The sequence below is a fragment of the Misgurnus anguillicaudatus genome, chromosome 18 (assembly GCF_027580225.2).
Source record: "Misgurnus anguillicaudatus chromosome 18, ASM2758022v2, whole genome shotgun sequence".
NCBI classification, from domain to species: Eukaryota; Metazoa; Chordata; class Actinopteri; order Cypriniformes; family Cobitidae; genus Misgurnus; species Misgurnus anguillicaudatus.
The window spans coordinates 28,959,733-28,984,006 of record NC_073354.2 but is presented as its reverse complement, the minus strand read 5'-3'; the positions used below and the strand labels follow the sequence as shown (position 1 = coordinate 28,984,006).

The following is a 24,274-nucleotide window of genomic DNA, read 5'->3' as shown; positions in this document are numbered from 1 at the left end:
TGCACCCGCTGTCTAACACCATGTCCTTCTGTCTACAAATCTGTCATTTAAAAACCTGCAAAAACAGTCAGCGGGCTGTCAATGTGTCTACCATCCACGTCTGTGAACCTCAGACGCTGCTGTTTTTGTTAAGACGTGGTGGGGCTTAAATACTTCTTTTAACAGTCAGCCAGTCTGTTTAAGTAGTGAATTGTATCTGTTGTTTAATTTCCTAAACTTACAATTGTAGCTTTAAATGTTAATATATGTTAAATAAGTGACACCACTATGATGGTACCTTTTAAAAGGTCCTAAAATATACCATTCAGGTACAGATATGCTTACTTTTGGTAGCAATATGTACCTTTAAGATACTAATATGCACGTTTTAAGTACAAAGGTGTACCTTTTAAAGGAAAACACCACAGTTTTCAATATTTTACTATGTTCTTACCTCAACTTAGACAAATTAATACATACCTATCTTTTTTTTTAATGCGTACACTTAATCTTTGTACAGCGTGTTGTGAATGTGTTAGCATTTAGCCTAGCCCCATTCATTCCTTAGGATCCAAACAGGGATGAATTTAGAAGCCACCAAACACTTCCATGTTTTCTCTATTTAAAGACTGTTACATGAGTAGTTACACGAGTAAGTATGGTGGCACAAAATAAAACGTGATTTTTTTAAGTGGATAAAAAATTCGAACTACATTGTATGGCGGAAGAGCACTTAGCTTGCAGCACTTTGACCTCGGGCCATACAATATAGTTCTCATTTTTTGTTTGCTTAAAAAATCACAACATTTTATTTTGTGCCACCATACTTAGTTGTGTAACAGTCTTTAAATAGGGAAAATATGGAAGTGTTTGGTGGCTTCTGAGGCTATGTCCACACGAAGCCGGTGCATTCCCTATCCGATCATTTTTTTCCCTTGCTCTAAAAAAATAATCTGTAAACACGAAACCACTGAAACCGACTGAAAGCGGTGTAGTATATATGCCGGACCAGTATGGGGCGCTGTAATTCTGCCACAGATATACACTATACACGGAGAAGAAGACTTTGAGCATGCGCATAACCAACGTATGGTTTTGTCCATTATCGCTTGTTGGTCACCACAATTGCATAGAAGTAATAGATTTTGCTGTAATAAAGCTAGTAGGCTTTAGTAGCTTCTGTAGCACGAACACAATCACGTAGTCCGCCGTTATTGTTGTTGCTGTTACGTATGACGCTTCCGACACGTGATGTGATGACGTTTTCGCTTCACAAAATATACGGATTGGCTGTACAGATGAAACCGCAAGGGTGTCGGTTTCAGATTTATCCACTTTAGGACCCGGTTTCAAAACGTAGCGGATTCAGTCTCCCAAAACGCCGGATAACAAATTTATACGTATACAGTGATACGCGTCTCCGTGTGTACAGCCCCTGGATTAATCCCTGTTTGGATCCTAAGGAATGAAAGGGGCTAAGCTAAATGCTAACATAATCACAACACGCTGTACAAAGATTAAAGGAAAACACCACAGTTTTTCAATATTTTACTATGTTCTTACCTCAACTTAGATGAATTAATACCTACCTATCTTTTTTCAATGCGTGCATTTGATCTTTGTGCAGCACTTCATGAATGTGTTAGCATTTAGCCTAGCCCCATTCATTCCTATGGCTCCAAACTAAATTTTTTTTGTGCCACCATACTTATTCGTGTAACTACTCATGTAACAGTCTTTAAATAGGGAAAACATGGAAGTGTTTGGTGGCTTCTAAATTCATCCCTGTTTGGAGCCATAGGAACGAATGGGGCTAGGCTAAATGCTAATACATTCACGAGGCGCTGTACAAAGTTTAAAAGTGCACGCATTGAATAAAGATAGATATGTATTAATTCGTCTAAGTTGAGGTAAGAGCTCCAGGAATGAGGGATCTCTCTCTGGCCTTCCCTTCAAGGTAATCCGCATGTAAAGCTGCCTATGGATTTACCATCTGCAGGCGTGACTAAATAAAATGCATTGCTTAATCAGCTTAATTTAGGAAGGGAAATAAGAAAGATAAGCGTGTTTTGATAATCTCGAACTTTTGGTGATTTCGACAGACGCCTCCTGAGTGCTGTCAGGCGAGCTTAGTTTGGCTCGAAAAACCCTTATTTCACATTGCCAATTAATCCGTTCTATTCAAGACAAAAAATCCCGATTATTTTCCAAAGATTTAAAATGTGTGCTGAAACAGGGGTCAACGCGGTTCAGCTCCGCTCTGCGAAAACTAAGCAAATGTATTATTGTCTATTATAACATAAGGGAACGATTTAAAGGTCAAGAGGATCAGATGGAAGTTGATTGACACCACGCACAGTCAATTTCTCCCGATGATGATGTCTACGGGGAGTCATTTGTAAATGAACACGGCATATCGAGCACGACCGTGCTAGATAGAGACATTTACCATACAACATATCCCACGGCAAACGTGCACACCGCCAACAGTCCAAAAGACCTGCTGGGATATCGATGGCGTGTTGTTCTCATCTCAATTATGATGAAAGGGAGAACCGTCGTGTGCTGAAAGGGACAGAAACAGAGCAGTTAGCTTTACAAATCACTCTGCAGATGATACAAAGCCAGCTATCATCAGCATTTCAGGCAAGTGACTCTTGCAAAGCCAAATTCCTGCCTATGTCGAGCGTGCTCTGTTTGCGAACTGTCTAATTGTGGTTTTGCTGTGGATTGATGGGTCGTAACTCTTATATCCACAGTATCTGTCTTCAGTTGCGATCACCTCATTTGTTAGTCTAATGTCCTTGCAGACAGGTCTTAAATGATACCAGATTGTAAATATATCTACCTGCATTCCCTCATGTATGCTTAACATTCGTCTGTATCAGCTGTTATTTATCCAATATTTTGACCTGGTGCCCCTATTTTTATTTGTCATGCTTATATATTATTTGATGTATTCTATATATTATCTACATAAATATTACATACCAACTTTATGTATTTTGCCCTATTTTGATTAAAAATATACTTTTTATTTTCTTGACAATGCTTTTTGTTGGATATTTATAACAGCGTTGTGGCATCATGTACAAAACAAGCAGACAATCGACAACTGCACATGAAGACGCGTTTTGATTCCTCACATCCTGGGTAGTTTAATGTGAGTACACAGGAAAACTGTTGTGACAGTCACAGATGTTTTCCTTAGCAGATGTGTCTTTTTAAGTCAAGCACACTGCACACAACAGTGAATTGAGTTATGCAGCATTTCTCAATTTAGTAACCACCATCATTTTATATTAGTGAAAATGTAAGTACCCTTTGTTGAATCGCTCGACTCCCATGAAGCCCACTGGAACCACATATGTATACCTGAATCCTCTTTAAAAATCTTTCAAATGCCCAGTGTTGGGGATAGTTACTTTTAAAAATAATGCATTACAATATTAAGTTACTCCCCAAAAAAGTAACTAATTGCGTTACTTAGTTACTTTTCATGGAAAGTAATGCTTACGTTCACTTTTACAGGGTTCACACTTCAAATTTAAGGACATTTCAAGGACATTCCAATACCCTCAAATTCAAGGACTAAATGTGGGGACACATTTCAAGTGAGAGCAAGGTTACATCGTGTTACCTTTAAAGATACATTGTTACAGTTCCCTTTCGAGGGAACTCGCGCTGCGTCACTGCGGTAAAACTTTGGGGACGCCTCCAGGGGTAAGTGCGTCTGAATGTGTATATCAAATTCAACCAATGATGAGGCTTAACGATAAAGACAGGGTGACGCCGCGTGGGAGACAGGAAGTATATCGCTATCTGAAATATTTCCAAAGACGGCGTTACAGGGATGCAGGAAGTATGGCAAGGGAGATGCAGCATACGTACATACGTAACCTGAGACATTTTCATGTGTCAAACACAACTATGCAAAAATGCATTTTGGTATGAATCAACATTTGCATACAGAATATATAAGAATTTATTTTAGCACGTGTGCTTAAAAAGTCTAGAATTTTTATGATATTATCCTACACTACACAAGGAATAAAATGGGTTTTTTTTCACAAAACTTCTTGCATAAAATAGATTCAAGCACTTTTAATGACCTGTATCTATGTATGTATATTTTCAAAAACTTCCCAGGGCCTTGAATTTTCACAAACTTTCAAGGATTTCAAGGACCCGTGGGAACCCTTTTTTAAGGTAATTTTGCGTTACTTTTTCTTACTTGGCAAGAAATTTTCCATCGCAAAAATGTCACACCTGCCATCTCTGTTTCTGACTCAAACTCTTCCTGCTCAGGCGCGCACGCATAAAGTGCGTATTTCTACGTGACTATGTTCAGTTTATTCAGTACATTATATATTTTTATAAATCGAATTAATTAAACTGAAAAGTAACTTGCATTACTTTTTAAAAAAAGTAACTCAAATACTAATGTGTGCATTTATAAAGTAATGCGTTACTTTACTCGTTACTTTAGAAAAGTAATATTATTACATAATGCACGTTACTTGTAATACGTTACCCTCAACACTGCAAATGACTACATGTAAATGTAACTGACCACCTGCATTTTAACCAACAATAGAAATTATTGATTTAATAAGATGTGAGAGGGAAACAGGGTGTGGATTGAAGCTGTTGGAAAGCACACGTTTGGTTTGGGCGGGCTTGAAATGATGTTTCTGAGGCTTCTTCTGCTATTTAATTATGGGAGTAATGTTATGCGTGAGCTATGATCATTTTAACTATTACCATAGGTATACAAGCCAATACAAACACATAAAGAGTCAGATAGTGTCATAAAATTGGTTTATGGTTATTTAAACTGGGAGCTGAACAAGTGCTTTATTTTATGAGACTTAAATGATGTAATGTCAATGATATCATGTGCAAACTTTGAAGCTGAGGTTCTGCAATGTTAAAGGGATAGTTCACCCAAAAATGAAAATTCTGTCTTTTTCTCATCCTCATATTGTTGTAAACCTGTATGAATTTCTTTTTTCTTATGAACATGAAGAAAATGTTTTGATAAATGATGGTAAGCACTTGACGGTACCCATTAAATTCCATCATATTTGTTTGTCCTACTATGGAAGTCAATGGTTACATTCAGCTGTGTGCTTACCATCATTAATCAAAATATCTTTTTTTTGTTCATCAGAGCATGAGGGTGAGAAAAAGGTGACAGAATTTTCATTTTTGGATGAACTATCCCTTTAAAATTAATTTCCTTCTGCAGCTTAAATATGAAGAAACGTTTATAAATAACACACTTTGAAATTCCAGTTGGTGATGCTAACGGTGCTCAAATTACAAAATTCAGGTTTACTTTGACTTAGTGAATGCTAAGAATTGTAAACAGGCATTCAGTGGGTACTTTTATGGGCACTATGGCTTTTACGGGCAGAGGCGTGGCTATGGATGGGCAAGGGTAGGCAGTGCATTATACGGGATTTACGGGATTCAAACCTGGCACTATAATTAAAAAAAAAAAAACTTTAGTCCATCAAGTCTGTAACTTCTCACCACCACCAATGCAACGTGCATCAAGTGAACTATAAAACCGTAGTGTGTTGTACATTTACAATGGTAAATAGTTTTTCCTTGAAACATTTTATGTGAATTTTCTTTTCGCCCCACATATCCAAATGCCCTACTATAGTAGGATGGCATCCTAGTTATGCAACTCAAATGGGACTCTCAACATTGCACGCCCATTCCCTCACTAGTCACCAGATGGCACTCATCTTACATAAAGACAGTTACAGCCCTGTTTTGCCTCATTTGACCTCATAACTGCTGTAGAAAAGACAGACTTATGAGCCTTACCGAAATTACATGACAATAATCAGATACGCTTTGAACATGCCACCACACGGAGATGTCAGCTTTTAATTTAAACCCCCTTCGCAGCACACAATCATGTTTCCACACTAAATAAAACACAGAGCATATTTATTAGGCTTTTCCTGAATTTAAACGCACCAACCCGGCCATTTAAGTCTCTTGTGTGTTAAATCTTGGATGTCTGATAACACAGGCAGGTCTGAACAGATTTGAGGTGAGGAAGTTTATCATCGCTTTTTGACCGGTGTCAGAAGTAAGATGTACAGTCAGTGAGAAAGCAGCTGAGCAATGTTTGCATGTGCAAGCTCCATAAGTGTCATAGCTGATGTTTTGGTTACCAGTTATGAGTCATTGATTATAACTAAACAGATACAGGTATAACATCCGAGAAAAGTGACCATTGTCAATAAAACAGCATACAATCATCTCTGACTCAAATTATTAGTATTATGAGCACCGTACAAATAAAAAATAAATTTGTTTTTTGATTTCCCTAAACAACTGTATTAACAATCGTTCTTGGTAATGCTAAGTTTAGATACAGCAATTTGAATTGAATAGTTCATTGAATGCAAAATGTCCATTTAGGTAAAGCATGCTTCTAAAGATGTTTTTCCGTTCTGTCGTAATTTTTTCACCCTCATGTTGTTCCAAACCAATATGATTGTTTATCTTCTGTGGAACACCAACAATGTGATTGTCAGCCGCAGTCCCCATTTGGTTTCCTTTTGTGTTCCATGGAAGAAATAAAGTCAAATTGGTATCGAACGAGGATGAGTAAATGATGACATAACGTTTGAGCTGTTAATCCACCCAGTACACTGGAACTTCATTTTCGGCACTGTTCACTTTATTAAAACAATTCATTTGGATTCAACATCAGTGTAGCAGGTTTCTCATTCAAACACAAATCCATTATATTGAACTGACATTTTAAACTTTATACTTGAAATAGTAACACTTTGGCTTAACTTGATGTTTTTATTCAGTTAAGTGGCTTAAATGGAATTAAACCACTTGTCCAGTTTACTTAAAGGATTAGTCCATTTTCTTTAAAAAAATCCAGATAATTTGCTAACCACCATGTCATCCGGGATGTTGGTGTCTTTATTTGTTCAGTCGAGAAGAGATTGTGTTTTTTGAGGAAAACATTCCGGGATTTTTCTCATTTTAATGGACCCCAACACGTAACAGTTCAAAATTGCAGCTTCAACGGAGTTTCAAAGGACTCTAAACAATCCCAAACGAGGAATAAGGGTCCCATCTAGCCAAACGATTGTCATTTTTGACAAGAAAAATAAAAAATCTCACTTTTAAACTACAACTTCTCGTCTATCTCCGGTCCTGTGACAAGCCAGCGTGACCTCATGTCATTGCGTAATGCTGTGGAAAGGTCACGTGTTACATATATGAAACGCACATTTGCGGACCATTTTAAACAATAAACTGACACAAAGACATTAATTAGTATCATTCCACATCCACTGTCTTCTTTCTCCACACTTGTGAACACTGGGGCGTAGTTTCGCAAACGTCATCCGTGACCTTTTGGTGTGATGACGCAATTACGTGAGGTCGCGCTGGCGCTTCACAGGACCGGAGATAGAGCAGAAGTTGCGGTTTAAAAGTGCATATTTTTTATTTTTCTTGTCAAAAATGACAATCGTTTCGTTTTTTTTTAAAGTCCATTAAAATGAGAAAAATCCCGGAATGTTTTCCTCAATAAACATCATTTTTTCTCGACTGAACAAAGAAAGACGACAACATTTTGGATGACATGGTGGTGAGTAAATATCTGGATTTTTTTTTTAGAAAATTGACTAATCCTTGAATGAAAATATGATAATACACCATTTAATTTAGTAAAGTCGCCATGAAATGGAAATATAGATTGCCAAATTTTCCTCGTGTTGACGTATATCCAATTGAAACCGGCTTCTGAAATGAAATAAGGCAGGGCTGGATTTGAATTTGTCCATCGAGATCTGACTGGATCTTTGAAGTTGGGCCGTGTTGCTAATTGCTAATCGCTAATCCCAGCGATATTCTCCCGGATCCCGCCCACCTGCCATACCATATGACTGGAAGTAAAGTAAAATCGTTTTGAGTAGGGGAGGAGATTTGCGTTTCTGATTAAAGATTATGAGGGCACATGAATAAAAAAAAAAGAATGAAGCTCACAGATAAGTCATTTGTAAAAAATGACCACAATATTACAAAACAAATGACAGTTTTTCATTTTATTATTATGGCGACTTTAATTTTATTTTCTACTAACTTGGGCTGGATCCAAAAGCTGGAATGACGTATTTTTGTAAGCAAAACCCGGAAGCGAGTTCGAATTTTAGCATTTAGCACTTTCGGTTTCATCTTCCCAAAGTTAATGTGTTTTTTTTTAATGGCGTTTTTAAATCCCTAAATAAAATCTTGTGTTAGCATAAGCGACATAACACACCAGTACCAATACCCTCACTTGTAACTTTTTAAACCTTTAATGTTGTCTTTTAAAAGGCGGTTGCTAACAAGTGTTTCTTACTAACATGGGACTACAGACTTTATCAGGGACTTTAAACGTCATCACGCATGAGGATCTCGAAAACAACTCCACAATGGCACAATTCCCAACAAAGATTCATCCACAGAGTATTTCCTTATCAGGGAACATGTTTTTAAATGTGTTTTATATAAGTTTGAAAAAGTTGTTGAAAGCTTGATGTGATGACGTAGATGTCAAATGACAGTGGAGAAGTTCACTTAAGGTTAGCTTTGTATTTCTGGTAAACGCATTTAGACTTATAAAACTTAAATCTGTAAAGTTTATCTTGTGGGACAACCCTGCTGGAAAACCCAGCATACCAGCATATGTATTGTTTTGGTGCTGAGCTAAACCAGCACCAAAACACAACATATGCACAACCAGCATGGACCACCAGCAAGGTCATCTTCATACCAGCACCAGCATCCCATGCTGGTCATACCATCATGTTGTGTTTTGTGACCACCAGCTAAACCAGCACCAAACCAGCATGTTTTTTCATCAGGGAAAACATTTGTTAAACACAGAGTTTATTTCTGGCGACAATCCAAAAGTCTATGGGAAAAATGAATGGGCTTTTTGGTGAGGAAATCAGTGTACTGATAACTTCCGAATTGGCCTACAAAATACATCATCCCTGCGACACTATAAAATGCCTTCGGAGGCTGCATTTCAAGGCAGGAAGGCATCAAGGCACCTTCAAATTCAATGTTTGCTTTACTTCCTATCTCCTGAGATACCTTTACAAATAAAACGAAAATAACACCCTCATGCAAAGCATTCTGGGAACTAACATCTGAAGGAAAAAAAATGATAAAGATTAATGGTTCCCACAATGCTTTGCATGAGGGTGTTTTATAGTTTTATTCTGTAAAGTCAAAAACTTGTTCATGTTTAATGTTCATTTAACTTTGAACAAACTGTTGCCAGTAAATAACGTAAAATTAAATCTACAGTAAGTTACTGCAAACAGCTGCAGCAAATTGTTTATAGTGTAGAGAGTTTTTAATGGTTAGTACTCTATTTTAAAGAGTTTCTGTTGTGTTGGTGTTTTTTAAAAGGTAACCATTATGCTGACGACAAGAGCATTTGCTTAGAGCTTTACCAAAGAGATATTTTATTCAGTATAATATCAACTACAACAACAACATAAAGTCAACAAACAACAAAGATTAAGCTTTACTGTAGCTAAACAGGTAGAGCATGCTGTCAGCAATACTAAGAAAGCTAGATTCCTAGAGATTGCACGAACTGATAAAATGTAAAGACTGAATGGATTGTATGTAATGGTATGTAAAGGAAAAATATGTTAGTTGAATTTTTTTTTGAATATTTACCATATCTTTTGACTCATAATCTCCATTATGTTCTGAAGTTCTGAATCTCTAAACAGTTCTCCGTTCTTCGTGTGCATACATGTGTTGGCCTCTGTCTAATTCACCCCTAATGATTTTTCCTTCATCTACTTCTCTCAAATATTTACGAAACATGTTTGTGACAAGTCTGAGAGATTTGAGTAAACCTTTCATCTATTCCCACTAGCTACTGTCAGGGACTCAAAGTTGGCACTAGGATAATAGGCAGTTGCTCTGTTCATTATGGTGATTATGGTTTAATTGCTATAATGCCAAACCTCTGCAGAAAAGACAACATGCCTCTGGAGATCCGGAGATATGTTTCAGCACGCGTCAAACTTTTAAGTGTTCTCAATGGTGCATGCTCACCCACATACATTCCAGCTTTCAAATCGCAGCGAGGGGTAATCATTAATGGCCCGCTTTCAAAACCCCCTCATGTTCCTCGCCAATGACTCTTAAGCTTTTCAGACTGATCCTTAAAGACTGTGGCTGTAAGCACTTGTGCAGAGATTGGCGTGGGCCTGAAGCTGCATACTGCTATTGTGACTTGCAATATGACATACAGTATACATGGAGACGATGACGGCAAAGACAGCCAACAATATTTTAATATGAAACACATCAAGGGGGCTAACTTATCCCAAAAAAGTTCTCTTTTTATTAAAGAGAAATTCAAAGACCTTTCAATGACTTTCCAGGTGCAATACCCTCAAATTCAAGGACTAAATGTGGGGACACATTTCAAGGGAGAGCAAGGTTGCATCGTGTTACCTTTTAAGATACATTGTAACAGTTCCCTTTCGAGGGAACTCGCGCTGCGTCACTGCGGTGACACTTTGGGGACGCCTCCAGGGGTAAGTGCATCTGAATGTGTATATCAAATTCAACCAATGGTGAGGCTTAACGACAAAGACAGGGTGACGCGCGAGCCAGGAAGTTTATCGCTATCGGAAATATTGCCAAAGACAGCGTTACAGGGACGCAGGAAGTATGGCAAGGGAGACGCAGTTACATATGTAACCCGAGACATTTTCTTGTGTCAAACAGAACTACGCAAAAAAGCATTTTGGTATGAATCAACATTCGCATACAGAAGATATAAGCATTTAAAGCGAACAGTTTAGCACATGTTCTTAAAAAGTCTAGAATTTTATGATATTATCCAGCCCACTCTCTCCTGAAGATGCGTATAAATAGCACGAAGTGTAAAACTCGTGCAATACATACGCCAAATTCCACTTTGGCGTGCATATGATACGCCAGTCCTTCCCATTAACTTAAACGGTGCATCTTTTTTTGTCGTTTTATTTATTGGTTTCTCAATTTTTTTGCTATTTTTTTACCATTTTCGCTTGGGTTTAGGGTTAGAACAACTTTTTGTTATATAAAAATGACATCCTAACCCAAACCCCAACTCTAACCCCAACTCCAAGCGATCATGGCTTAAATATGGACAAAAACATGGAGAAACCTGTATATTAAATAACCTTATTAAGCTCATCTAAAATCTAACCCTAAACCCAAGCGAAAATGGTTTAAAAAAACAGAAAAAAAATAACCAATAAATAAAACAATAGAGAAACCAATAAATAAAACAACAAAAAAGATGCACCGTTTAAGTGAATGGGAAGGACTGGCGTATCATATGCACGCCAAAGTGGAATTTGGCGTATGTATTGCACGAGTTTTACACTTCGTGCTATTTATACGCATCCTCAGGAGACTGGGTAGCAGCATCCTACACTACACAGGGAATTATATGGATTTTTTTCCAGACAACCTCTTGCATAAAATAGATTCAAGCACTTTCAATGACCTGTATCTATTTTAAAAAACTTCCCAGGGCCTTGAGTTTTTCTTCCCCGGGATTCACAAACTTTCAAGGATTACAAGGACGCTTAATGAAAAACGCGCTGTTTTGTGTGTGTTACTTTAAATGCCATAAAAGCTTCTGTTCCTCTCCCTGTATGCAAAGTATACTCTAAAAAAACAAACGGTGCTATATAGCACCAGGACTGTTGCTTTGGATCGTGACCATGGAGGAGCCATTTTTGGTGCCATGTAGCACCGGCGAAGCACCTGTGTAGCACCTGTGTAGAACCATATAGGGGCCATGTAGCACCACTATAGCACCACATATATTTCTACAAAGCACTATATGGTTCTACACAGGTGCTTCACTGGTGCTTCACCGGTGCTATATGGCACTAAAAATGGTTCTTCTATGATTACGAGCAAAGAACCACTTTTGGTGCTATATAGCACCGTTTGTTTTTAGAGTGTAGGGGGTAGAGCGCAGGGGGTAGAGCGCTTACACGTGTGCTTTGGACTACATCAAAAAATGTCTGTGGCAGAAGGTTGAACTACATGCTCATAAGGTTGGGTCTGTGGTTGGGGCGTAATCAGTGTGACATCACATTGATAGGGGATCCCCAACAGCCTGTTTTGTGTGATTGTTGCAGTTTAAAGGAGATTACACAAAGAACAATAGATGGATTTGTATAATAACAGGATGTTTCTGCATACACACTGGCAACAAATTTTCGGACTAATTTTTACATTTAAGTACATTTTCTAGGTTAGGGGGGCTTTAACATACTAATACACATTTACACACCAAGGATATGTAAATTCGTGAATTGGTTAATACTTGGTCTTTAAAGGCGGGCTGCATGATCTCTGAAAGCCAATGTTGACATTTGAAATAATCTAAACAAACACGCTCCTACCCAAATAGAATCTGGACCTTCTTTTAAAAGACCCGCCCCACACATACGTAACCCAGGCAACAATGTTGGTTAGTAGACACGCCCCTTACTGCTGATTGGTTACAAGTGTGTTTTGCTGTATAGCACAATGCTTTTTGGATTCTTTGTGCATGACTCGTGCTATTATAAAATGTTGCATTATTGACATTAATCATGACCAGGCCCAAATGGAATCCGCGCCCGGATTTAATGCCTGTCATTGACAAGCACACATACCCTAGCGTATGTGTGAGAAGTAGCCATCATTAATAACAAGCACACATATCCGTGGCGCGTGTTTGTGAGCAGTCATTGAAAAGCAGCACACACTGAAAAAAAAAATCCTTTCAATTTACGTAATTTTAATGTGTACATCGGTCCCACATGATCCGATTGTTTAAAACCAAAATAATTTTCTCAAATTAATTTTTATGTGTCAGACCAAAACATTTTAATTACTTTAAGTAGTCTAATAGAAATATGTTGACTCAAAGTGCTATTTCTCTTTCCTATAACACATTTATTTTGTAATGTTTAAGTAATTTTATTATGTAAGGGGACTAGATTTTCATCTCTAATTCCAACATGCTTTTTTAATGCTTATATTATGGGATTATGTAACTCTAAAGCAATTTCATTATGTCTCTGGCACCAGAATAATCATCCATAATTATACAAATGTTATTTATTTTTTTTTAAAATACAAAATACATTTGCATTGGCATAAAAAGCAAAGAGTTTTGTACAAATGTTTAGTGATATTGAGGCAAACCACTGCTTTCAGATCATCAATTCATTTAAATCACTACACATTAATTCAATAACAGTCAATAACTATTACAACAATCAGCACATGCAGTACATACATAAAGGGGCAATTTCCCAAACAGGTTGTAGATTAAGCCATGACTAGGCCCTCATTATATTAGGATATTTTTAATAAAATAAAGTTTACAAACAAACCTACCTTACAAAAACAACACTGGAGTACATCTTTAGACAAAACAATGGCACTGATATATGGCATTGCAAAAGTCTGGGACTAGGAAAAGCCCCATCTGTGAAACTGACCCAAATGTTTAAAATAGTTACTATCACAGTAGATTTAGAAGTGCTAAAGCACAAACACTGCATTCCAAAGATACATGCAAAACAGTAAGTACTATTATTTATAAAATGGATTTACAAACTGGAAAATATCACTCCTTTAGAAAGTCAGAGCTACAGCATTTATAAACTGTTAAATCAAAGATTCAACAAAAACAAAATACAACACCCATTACCAAAATCGACTCTGAGCAGCAAACTGTTAATGTATTAATAAGAGAAAACACTTAAAACAGATAAAAAAATTCAAAAATGAGCAGCACAGTCTTTCTGATCCTTTCACTGAAAGAAACTGTTCGTTAAAGTTACTCTCAATGCAGTTTGGATTTCCTCAAAAATAAAGCGGAGATCAGGATAGCTCAGGTTTAAGACATACATTAGCTCAAACACGATGTTGCAACACCTTCATGGCTTCCAGGACTATACAAAGATCCTCTTCTTCATCACAAGAAGCATGTTGTTTGAGAGCACAAATCCCAACATTGGTGTCTTCAAATGACCTCACTGATGCTAACTTCATCCATGCCCTGTACAAAACAAACAAATGTAGTTAAAGAAACAGAAAAAAGGTTACTGTTACAATAAAAGTGTCATTGGAAATTAGTACAATGCAAACAAATATAAATGTAAGTATACAGACCCATGTGCATTGCCACAGCATGTTACAATTGGTAACAAGTACATGGGTTACAAAGCAAGGCAGCTGCACTGTCCACTGCTCTGGGTGTGTTCACAAGGGATGCTCCGATCGATCGGCCGATAATGGCATTAAATGACTCGATCGGTGCTCGCTAAATCTGCCGATCTCATAAACCGATCTTTCTGTTTACTTTTGTCATCAAAAGGATCCTGAATGTGGCTGCAATTAAAGACATTTTTTTACGTAGCACAAGCATTTTTACAACCCTTTGCTCATGTGCGGCGTGCAGATTTGTATGTCTCTCTTTGCCTTTACAGAGATATGCGTATTTTCTATGAGGACGTGCTCCGGTCAACAGCGCGAGGCGTCTTCACATCCCCATCAAACAGCGTATACAACACATATATATCACGGACAATTGCATCCTCATGCCAACAGTTTCTTATTTGCATGCGTTTTAAAGTTTTGAGCGTTTAAACTTTTATTTTCCTCACAACTGCTTGTCTGCGTTCAGCCGCCGCCCACACACAGCAGCCTGTCATCAGTGCACGTGAACAGAGCGATCTCTCTCTCTGTAACGTCTTAAAGCTGCAGTAACCTAATTTATCTTTTAATAAAATCACTCTCTGCTCTTGACTAAAGAACTTTTATACTTCATACGAATGCGTGTATATTTAATTAATACAGTAAAGACTGTGAAGTGTTTTATTTTCAGTACTTTTAGGAGACATAAGCCTTTTTAAAGCCATATTAAATTTCTCTATGCAGAATAAATATTTGTTGTGCTTATTTATTTGAGTCACTATTAAAACAATAATATACCTAATTACTGCAAGTAATATAACAAAGGCAACATCCGTGGTATTATTTTATCTAGAAAAAATGTAAGTTACAGTCATCAAAGAGCTTGCATATCAGCTTTAAAAAAATCAGAATCGGTATCGGCCGATCACGAAGATTACAAATCGGTGATCGTATCGGCTGCAAAAATCCTGATCGGAGCATCCCTAGTGTTCACTACACTGGAATGAGTTAAATAAAGAGGCCACGTTTCGAGTGTGTGCTACCACACCTGACAATCACATCAAAAGTGAATTCTCTCATTTTCTCACTGTCATGTTGTTTGTCATGTTGTTACAGACCTGTATACATGTCTTTGTTCTGATAAACATGAAGGAAGATATTTATTTTGAGAAATGTTTGCAACCAAACTGTTCATGAGCCCCATTTACTTCAATAGTATTATTTTTCCCCACTATGAAAGTGAATGGGGCTTATGATTGGTTTGGGTACAAACATTCATCAAAATATCTTCCTTAGTGTTCATCAGAACAAAAACATTTATACAGGTTTGTAACAACATGATAGGGAGTAAGTGATGAGAATTTGTATTTTTGGGTGAACTACCCCTTTAAATCTTCCCAGGTGTTTCAATGACCCGTGTGCCAAAAGATGTTGTAACTAAAACATACTACATTTTCTGTACTTCCAACAAGGTTTACACATTTTGATGTCTATGAATCTATATTACTTACTTCTGTCATTTGATCATTGATTGTTCCAAGTCTTTTTGCTAGCTGTCCTCCTTTCTGATAGAAGAGTTTCGTCAGGTTTTTTGATTGGAGGTCCAGGTGACACAGGAACATAAGACAGTAGTGATTCTTTTAAATTCAGCATTTATCTGAAACAAATTAACCAATCATTGTATATTTGAGTACTGTGAGTCAAAGAATAATAATTGTATATTAGTTACAAAAATAAGATATAGCTCCTAACAGCAGTAAAACAGTGATAGGAATGACTTACCAATGCTTTTGAGTGTGTGCAAGGATGATGGACCTATAAGAGGAAATATTCAGAGGTGAAATCAACACATAACCTCAAATGATGAAGGTCACACATACACAGAACAATAATGAAATAAGTATTATATCTGTCATAGGACGCAATGTTGGACAAAATTAGATCTTGAAACAACAAGGTTCTCTTCTGAAAACGTCAGCTTTAAGGTGTGGCCACTTCAAAGCGATTTTTTTTTCAGTTAATATACCAGACGTCACGCGAAACATTTCAAGAAGCTTTTTCTAATAGAATCAAGTGTTGCTCGTGGCGTAGCGAAGTCATGAATAACTGACGCGGGTCTGTTCATCTGATTAAGCAGACAGTTTGTTTCATACGCAATGTCATTATTAATTTAGTCAATTGATATCATCTGGTAAATTACTTACATGGATAACGTTACTCTGGACAGAATAACTTTTGGTTAGCGTTTAATTTGTCCTGATACGTTTCCATAGAACAGCTGAGTAAAAAGTGCCTCAAAAGTCAACTCAAAGCTGACAGTTTTCAACTCGGATAAAACTACCAAACGTGAAATAACGTTAAACAGCTGACATTTTTAAAACGCTGTGTTTTTCTTTATGAGCTTGACTGACTGTTAACTTACTCCACCAACCTCCTCCAAACTAATATTTACTACAAGTCATTGCAATGGCTACATATTGTAAACAAAAATAGTCTATCTAGTAAATATATATCACGTATGAAGCGAACATAAATAAATAATAGAACTTACTTTAATAACGTGGTGTCCGTCTGAGAGAGTTCTTCTGACTGACTGCTGCTGAGTCTTCATTTTGGCGCCCAAAACAAACGATCTTTATTCTTCTTTTATGGCAAATGACGTCCTTTCATTGAACTATACTGCCCCTGCTGCTCAGGAGGTGCCGTTTTGTGTTCAAACCCAATTTTATTGCTTTAAGTATTCAATTCAATCAATTTTAATCAATGTGAGAATAATGTGTTCATTTTACAATCAAACAAAACATTTTAATCCTAATCAATTAAATTATGTTTACACAAGGAATATAAATATTTTGTGTTGCATATACATGTTTATTTTATTTAAATTCAAAGACCCACTAAGTCCATTTTTTTCAGTGCATAAACCCTGCACGTGCTGTGTGCTGTGACCGTTTTTAATGACTATTTGATATTTGAGATGAAATAAAACATACCGCGGAGGAGATCTCACTTGACTCTGTCGTCTATGTGAAGCAACATTCAGCACTCAGCACATGATCTTTTTAAAACCATTTACAAGACGAATGCTCTTGTTATGTTTAATATACATTTTACATTGCTTTGTAAAAATTATGAAAATTTCTTGATACGTGCTAAATTCATAAGGAGAATGTATTAACACAAGCTTAATATATAACACTATAAACAATAATATATGTTATTATAATTATACAAAATATAATTATATCTTCACATGCACATTATCTGGTTAATGTTGGTCCAGTTTCATTCAGAGAACTGATTGGTTTGGTGTATTCTTTTTCATTGTGAGCCTTGAAAAAGTAATTATTTTAAATGCAATTTAGTAATATGTACAGCTTAAATTCTCTAATATCTTTGATAACACTTTATTTGAAGGGGTGTGCATAAGACTGACATGACACCGACCTTCATAATTATGACATGACACGTGTCATGAACATGAAGGAGATTTTATGCACATTTATGACAACTGTCATCAAATGTCATTTGTTCAATTTTGTCATTTTTAACGCGAAGATGACATTGTTTGAGATGTCTTTGACATAAACCAATACATCATAGCTTGTCATAAATCTGTCATAAACATGACATAGCAGAATAATTATCAAACTTAAGAAACTATCTAGCTTTATGGGTTAACATTACATTAAACTGTCATTTAAAGGAACAGTATGTCAGGAATTGGGGAACACAAAACACTAACGCAGATGCGGACGTTAACAACAAAGGGATTTATTATAAAAACAGGGAAAAAACAGGAAAACAAAACCCACGAGGGGGCAAAACAAGACAAGGGAAACAACACTACACTAAACTGACACTAAACTTTAACAATACTAACAATAAACTCTTTAACAGGTAAAACAGATCAGGACTATGAACATCAAAAAACTCACAGGAACCGACAGGGCATGAGACAAGACGAACGTGCACAGAACAGCAAACACAAGGACACTAAATAGGGACAAAGTAAATTACATACACCTGGAAAATAATCACGAGTAAGGGATCGGGGAAAAAGTGACGAGACCCGGGAAATGCGTGGTCAGAATAAACCAATACTACAACCACACATTTCCCACATAGAACATATGTACTGTCAGAACCCTGCCATGCTAAGCTAGATCTAAATACCAGCAGGATCCGGCAGGATTCTGACACAGTATGTAAGAAATTTATATAAATTAATCATAAAATGGCACTGATATGTCACTAGACATTAAAGAGTAACTAAACCCTAATCCAACTTTTTTTAGTTACTGATCTGTAAGAATGACGGTTTATTAGTGCTGTTGATTGATTTAAGTATAAGTTTTTTGACATTTGGATATAAAGTGTTTCAATACTACAATATATGGTGTAAAAACGTCTGAGTGCTGCCCTCTTCAGGTTGAACGGTGGCTACTGCTGTTGAATTTTCCTATTGGATGTTGGGTCCAAAAAATGACTCGTGACGTAAGCAGGTTCAAGCTTACCACGCCCTTGTTACGATCTCACCACACACTTGGTACAAGCTTAGTTCGTCCCCTCTATCTCTGTTGGGATCGGCCTACTTTTCTTGCATTTTCAAATATTGCCAGTGGGTGGAGTCAGGCTCTGACCAGGGGTTTAGTTACACTTTAAAGGAATAGTCTACTCATTTTCAATATTAAAATATGTTATTACCTTAACTAAGAACTGTTGATACATCCCTCTATCATCTGTGTGCGTGCACGTAAGGGCTGGAGCGCGCTGCGACGCTTCGATAGCATTTAGCTTAGCCCCATTCATTCAATTGTACCATTTAGAGATAAAGTTAGAAGTGACCAAACACATCAACGTTTTTCCTATTTAAGACGAGTAGTTATATGAGCAAGTTTGGTGGTACAAAATAAAACGTAGCGCTTTTCTAAGCGGATTTAAAAGAGGAACTATATTTTATGGCGTAATAGCACTTTTGGGAGTACTTCGACTCGCCTGAAAAGTCCGCTCCCATTCTCACTCTCATAATGGGATAGGGAGGGTGTTACTGCGCCGAGTCGAATTCCATCCTTCACTAAATAAATCCAAACGGCTCCAGGATGATAAATAAAGGTCTTCTGAGGGTAATTCGTGCAGTGTTGCTGTAGAAATATCCATATTTAAAACTTTATTAACGAAAATAGCTACCTTCCGGTAGCGCCGCCATCTCCTGGAGCCGTTTGGATTTATTTTGTGAAGGATGGACGCACTTTTTTTGGACTTGAAGGTCGTGGACCCCGTAACTTCACATTTAATTAACTGAAAGATCTAAAACATTTTCTAAAATATCCGAAAATCTGTTTGTCTGAAAAATGATGGACATATGCAACTCGGACAGCTTGGGGGTGAGTAAATCAAGGGTTTAATATCATTTTTGGCCGAACTATCCCTTTAATACAGATATCACCTTTGAGGTTTCTTCTTGGGTTTCATTAGATGTTGTTGACATACAGAAAAAGTATAAAGTTACAAAAATATTGTGCACGGTATAGCTCATGAGTTCATATTGAAATCTCTGACTGTGCATTTTATTTAGTAATTTTTATCACAATTTTGTAAAACTGTAATGTGCAGAAAGAGTCTTTTCTGAGGAGAAAAATAATTTCAACACACAAGACAACTATAAATAATATGTCATTAAAACACATGCAATACTACAGCTCGTTTAGTGTTATAGATATAGTTACATGCCAGTCATTGCTTTAGGTTTAGGGCAATGGTTGTGTTTGCCTCTATATGAGAGCTCAGCTCCCCTCATCTGTCAAAGCCACAGAGCTCCATGGAATCCGAACAGGAGATATATGTGCTAACTCGGTCCAGGGCCGCCCGATAGAAAGCTCACCGAGGGTTTAGTGTGACAGAGAGAGAGAGTGCTACCAAGGTCAGGTGTCGCCTTTCCTTGTCTAAGCCTCCCAGGTCGGTTGTAATATACTCCCTACGGCTCCCAGTCAACAGGGACTCACATGACCTCTTACCTCTTATGCCATTGGCAGCTGTAAAGTCTCCACTAAACACCACCCGGCCTGCAGTTCTTCTCTCCCTGCACCACAAACAGCCACCACCACATAGGCCGTTTAGGTCCACGCTCAGCTGCATACATATCTGTAGATTTAGCCTGACGCTGCATTTTTTCCATGCAAGGCGAGCTTAAAAATGATCCAGACGTGTTTTATTTTAGCTTGTGTTTGTGGGACCCTGTCTTAATTTAACATGGCAGCTCTTATTGTCTGACCACCGGGACAGACAAGCTCTCATGGTCTTGTGGTTTTGGCCAGTGTGCCTGGAGTGTCGGTGGAAAATCCCCTTTAACCAAACGGCACAGAGGACTCTTTAAACAGGACAGGCTTTGACAAACACACCCACTTTAGCGAGAGATTGACTAGTTACAAGGAAAGGGCCGCACTTCAGATTGATGTTGCTCAAGTGTCACAAATCTCTTTAATATATCAGTTGTTTCTCCAAGACAGCTCAAATGGAGAGCAAATGAAAACTTTTGCTTATGTCTCCGCCATTTCATAAACAGTATTTCGAAAGACACAGAAATTTTACAAATGTCTCCATTATCACTGCATAAAATGATTTTCAAGAAAAAAAATTCTTAGAATTTTTGTCTTGTTTACAGTAAAAATATCAAAAAATTATTAAATTAAGATGCTTTTTCTTGATGAGCAAAATAACAAAGTTATTTGCCAATAAATTTGCCAATGGGGTAAGCAAAAAATATCTTGAACATTTTTCTTAAACACTAAATTTAAGAAAAATTCAAGAAACATTTGCTTACCCCATTGGCAGATTTTTTTGCTTGTTTTATGCACAAAATCACTTAAATTTTATATTTTTGGTCTGAAAAACTAGACTTATTTTCTTGGGTCGTTTGGCTCATCAAGAAAAAGCATCTTAATTTAAGAATTTTTAGATATTTCTACTGAAAACAAGACAAAAATACTAAGAAAATGTTTTCTTGAAAATCATTTTTTGCAGTGGAGTTCCAGAAGAGATCTCAACAACGTCTGAGCTCTGATTTTCTGAGTAAAAATTACAATGTTTTTATCTGACTTATTTCGAATTTCAACCTTTTATGGTGCCGTTACTGGAAGCTAGTTATTTTCATTTGCAAAGTTTTAAATATGGATATTTTTATTACCAACATCGCATCGATTACCCTCAGAACGCCTTTATTTATCCCGGTTACCAATTGGAGTAATTTTTTAAGTTAATGCAACTTTTACTTTTTACAGTAGATATATATCTCCACTTCACCCAAAATGTCACGTACCCGCTGCAACAAGCAAACAAATCTGCCAATGGGGTAAGAAATATATCTTAAAATAAATTTTTATCTAAAAACTAGACTTTTTACTTAATTTTGCGCAACAAGAAAATGTGGTAAATAGTGTGGTAACACTATTTGAAGGGGTGTTCATAAGACCGACATAACACCTTCATCATCACGACATGACACGTGCCATGAACATGAAGGAGATTTTATGCACGTTCATGACAACTGTCATTAAGTGTCATTCGTTCAATTATGTCATTTTTAATGCAAAGATGACATTGTTTGAGATGTCTTTGTTATGACAACTTTAAATTAACCAATAAATAATGACTTGTAATGACAACTTGACATTACCAGGACAACATAACTGACCACTTTTTACCAGTGATACAAATATAATTGGTCATTAAAATGTCATTAAGTGTTAATACTCTGTCAAATTGTTTTAAAACAGCATCATGAATATTTTTCTTGACCTCAACTACAGTTGTACAAATATAATTCGTAATTAAAATGTCATTAAGTGTTAATACTCTGTCAAATGGTTTAATAACAACATCATGAATATTCTTCAGTTCATAATGTTTTTTTTAAGTTTCCTCTATGTGTTTTAACAAAAAAAATCAATCATTAAATAATAAAAATAATAATAATAATAATAATTAAAATTGATTAAATTGTATTTGATTGCATTTTGGAGACCAAATCACATAAAATTAAATGAAAACAGTACAATAATGGGTTAAACCATTTGGTCCATATCGCTGGAAAAAGAAGTTAATTACATTCAATTAATTAATTAAATGTTTTGTTAGTTTTTTCATGTGAGAAAATTTTAGAAATCTCTGTGTATGGAAGAACTAATTCTGTTAGTTATTGTGCACATAAATAGTTAGGTATAATCTTTTGACGTGGCTGTTGCATTTTGTTAAGGTATTTAAAATAATTTTCCATAGTATTAATGACATTCAAATGACAGTTTAATGTAATGTTAACCCATAAAGCTAGATAGTTTCTTAAGTTTGATAATTATTCTGCAATGTCATGTTTATGACAGATTTATGACAAGTTATGATGTATAAAAATGACATAATTGAACAAATGACACTTAATGACAGTTGTCATAAATGTTCATAAAATCTCCTTCATGTTCATGACACGTGTCCTGTCATGATTATAAAGGTGTCATGTCAGTCTTATGAAAACCCTTTCAGGTAGAGTGTTACCGAAAATGTTTTTTTTTAGATATTTGTACTGAAAACAAACAAAAAAAATACTTAGAAAGTATTCTATCCAAAATCTATTTTTTTTACAATCTAGATCATTTTTTAGCTTCATACTCTTAATGTATTTCAACATCTCATTCTATTTATCCAAAGCAATTTAGGAGAAACAACTGAGACAAAGTTGATACTTGAACGAAACATAACAGAGAACTTCATTAAAAGTCTCTTAAGCTACCTCTGAACAATTTTTATTTTTATTTGGGTGTGTGCTCTTCAGTTTTGCGCAAGACAGGGTCAGCGTAATATTCACAACTGCTTTTTGTGTGAGAGTTCACAAACTCCTTATGCACCGTTAATTGCACCTCACCATCCGTCTGCTATATCAAAACTGGTGCGAACACAGATGTTCCTATGTGCAAATTAAAAGCAGGAACTGCCCTACTGTCAAAAACACTCCAGGAATTTTGGAGTTAGAGAGAATAGTTTTGCAGTCCCTCCGAAATGCAACTTTGCCAACTTTGTTAAAAATATGCAAGCGACGAATCTTTCAGTGGGTTGAGATGGGTAAATATTTTCCCAGTTGTTAAGGATGAGCTAGTGGTCCAGCTATGTGCTAGTTTTAATGATGGGGTTTGGATGGAAGACATTCACCTAGTAACTTTTCCAGGCTCAACATGGCAACTTAATCATTGACGCGAGCTAGACATTGTACACCGCCATAGTGAAATATTAGCGTCCAGAAAAATGGACCTGCAATTATTGATCTTTTCAAAGTAATCCCCCAGCACTTGCGAAAAACCAAAGGAAATAGCTGAACACAGAAGACTTCAAACCGGGGAAGGATTATTTCCCCGTGGAGAATCAATATCATTAAACACAGTTGTTTTTCTCCTCTTTGAATTAGTTGTTTAAGACTTTGAGTTCATTCTGTGCAAACCCAATCTGTCTCTTGGTCTTTGTGAAAAAACACATCTGTTTCCTTTGCGCCATGTAAAAACCAGTTTGGACCACGTAGAATCACATTTACTGTCAGCTGAAACCTCCCTGGTTACCCCAATGATACGCACATGCGTGGATGAATATATTTTGGCTGAATATAGGGTCTTTTAGTTTGCTTGTAAGAGTCACTGCTCTTTAGTTCTCATGTCATCACCAGAAGGTTTTCTTTCTGACACAAGCTTTAAAGGTATTGAAGAAAGCATCCAAGACATTCAGGCAGAGCTCAGGAAACAGCCACCCATCTCAGTCTAGACACCAACTTTAATAAGTTTATAGCTCTGAGACACTGAGGTTGCTGGGAGTATCTCCCAAGAAACATACTATAGCAAAATATATATACTTTACAAGCTTTTGGGTTTAAAGGAAACAATCTGTTGAATGTGTGACTTGACAGGACTTACACGTTTACATGTTAACATTTTCAGCCAAAAATGGGGAAACTTTTTATGTGTTTTGGATGGCCATTTACAGTGAAAAT

The 24,274-nt window shown here is 36.6% G+C and overlaps 1 protein-coding gene and 1 long non-coding RNA gene across 3 annotated transcripts in view; both read right to left on the bottom strand.

The window, feature by feature from the left end:
* The window catches only part of aig1 (androgen-induced 1 (H. sapiens)), a 72,654-nt gene that overhangs the window by 6,000 nt on the left and 42,380 nt on the right, over positions 1–24,274 (bottom strand). For both annotated transcript variants that reach the window (XR_008639240.2, XM_055186413.2), the window contains exon 4: positions 2,429–2,544. Coding sequence is in view for 1 of the 2 variants with exons in the window: in XM_055186413.2 (XP_055042388.1) it covers positions 2,429–2,544 (116 nt within the window). In the remaining variant the exon portion in view is untranslated. The remainder of the gene's footprint in view (positions 1–2,428; positions 2,545–24,274) is intronic.
* On the bottom strand, positions 13,010–17,172 carry LOC129447147 (uncharacterized). The gene is made up of 4 exons (XR_012358710.1): positions 16,802–17,172; positions 16,033–16,065; positions 15,762–15,907; positions 13,010–14,113 (listed from the first exon to the last, which is right to left on the bottom strand). It is a non-coding gene; the product is annotated as an uncharacterized lncRNA (long non-coding RNA).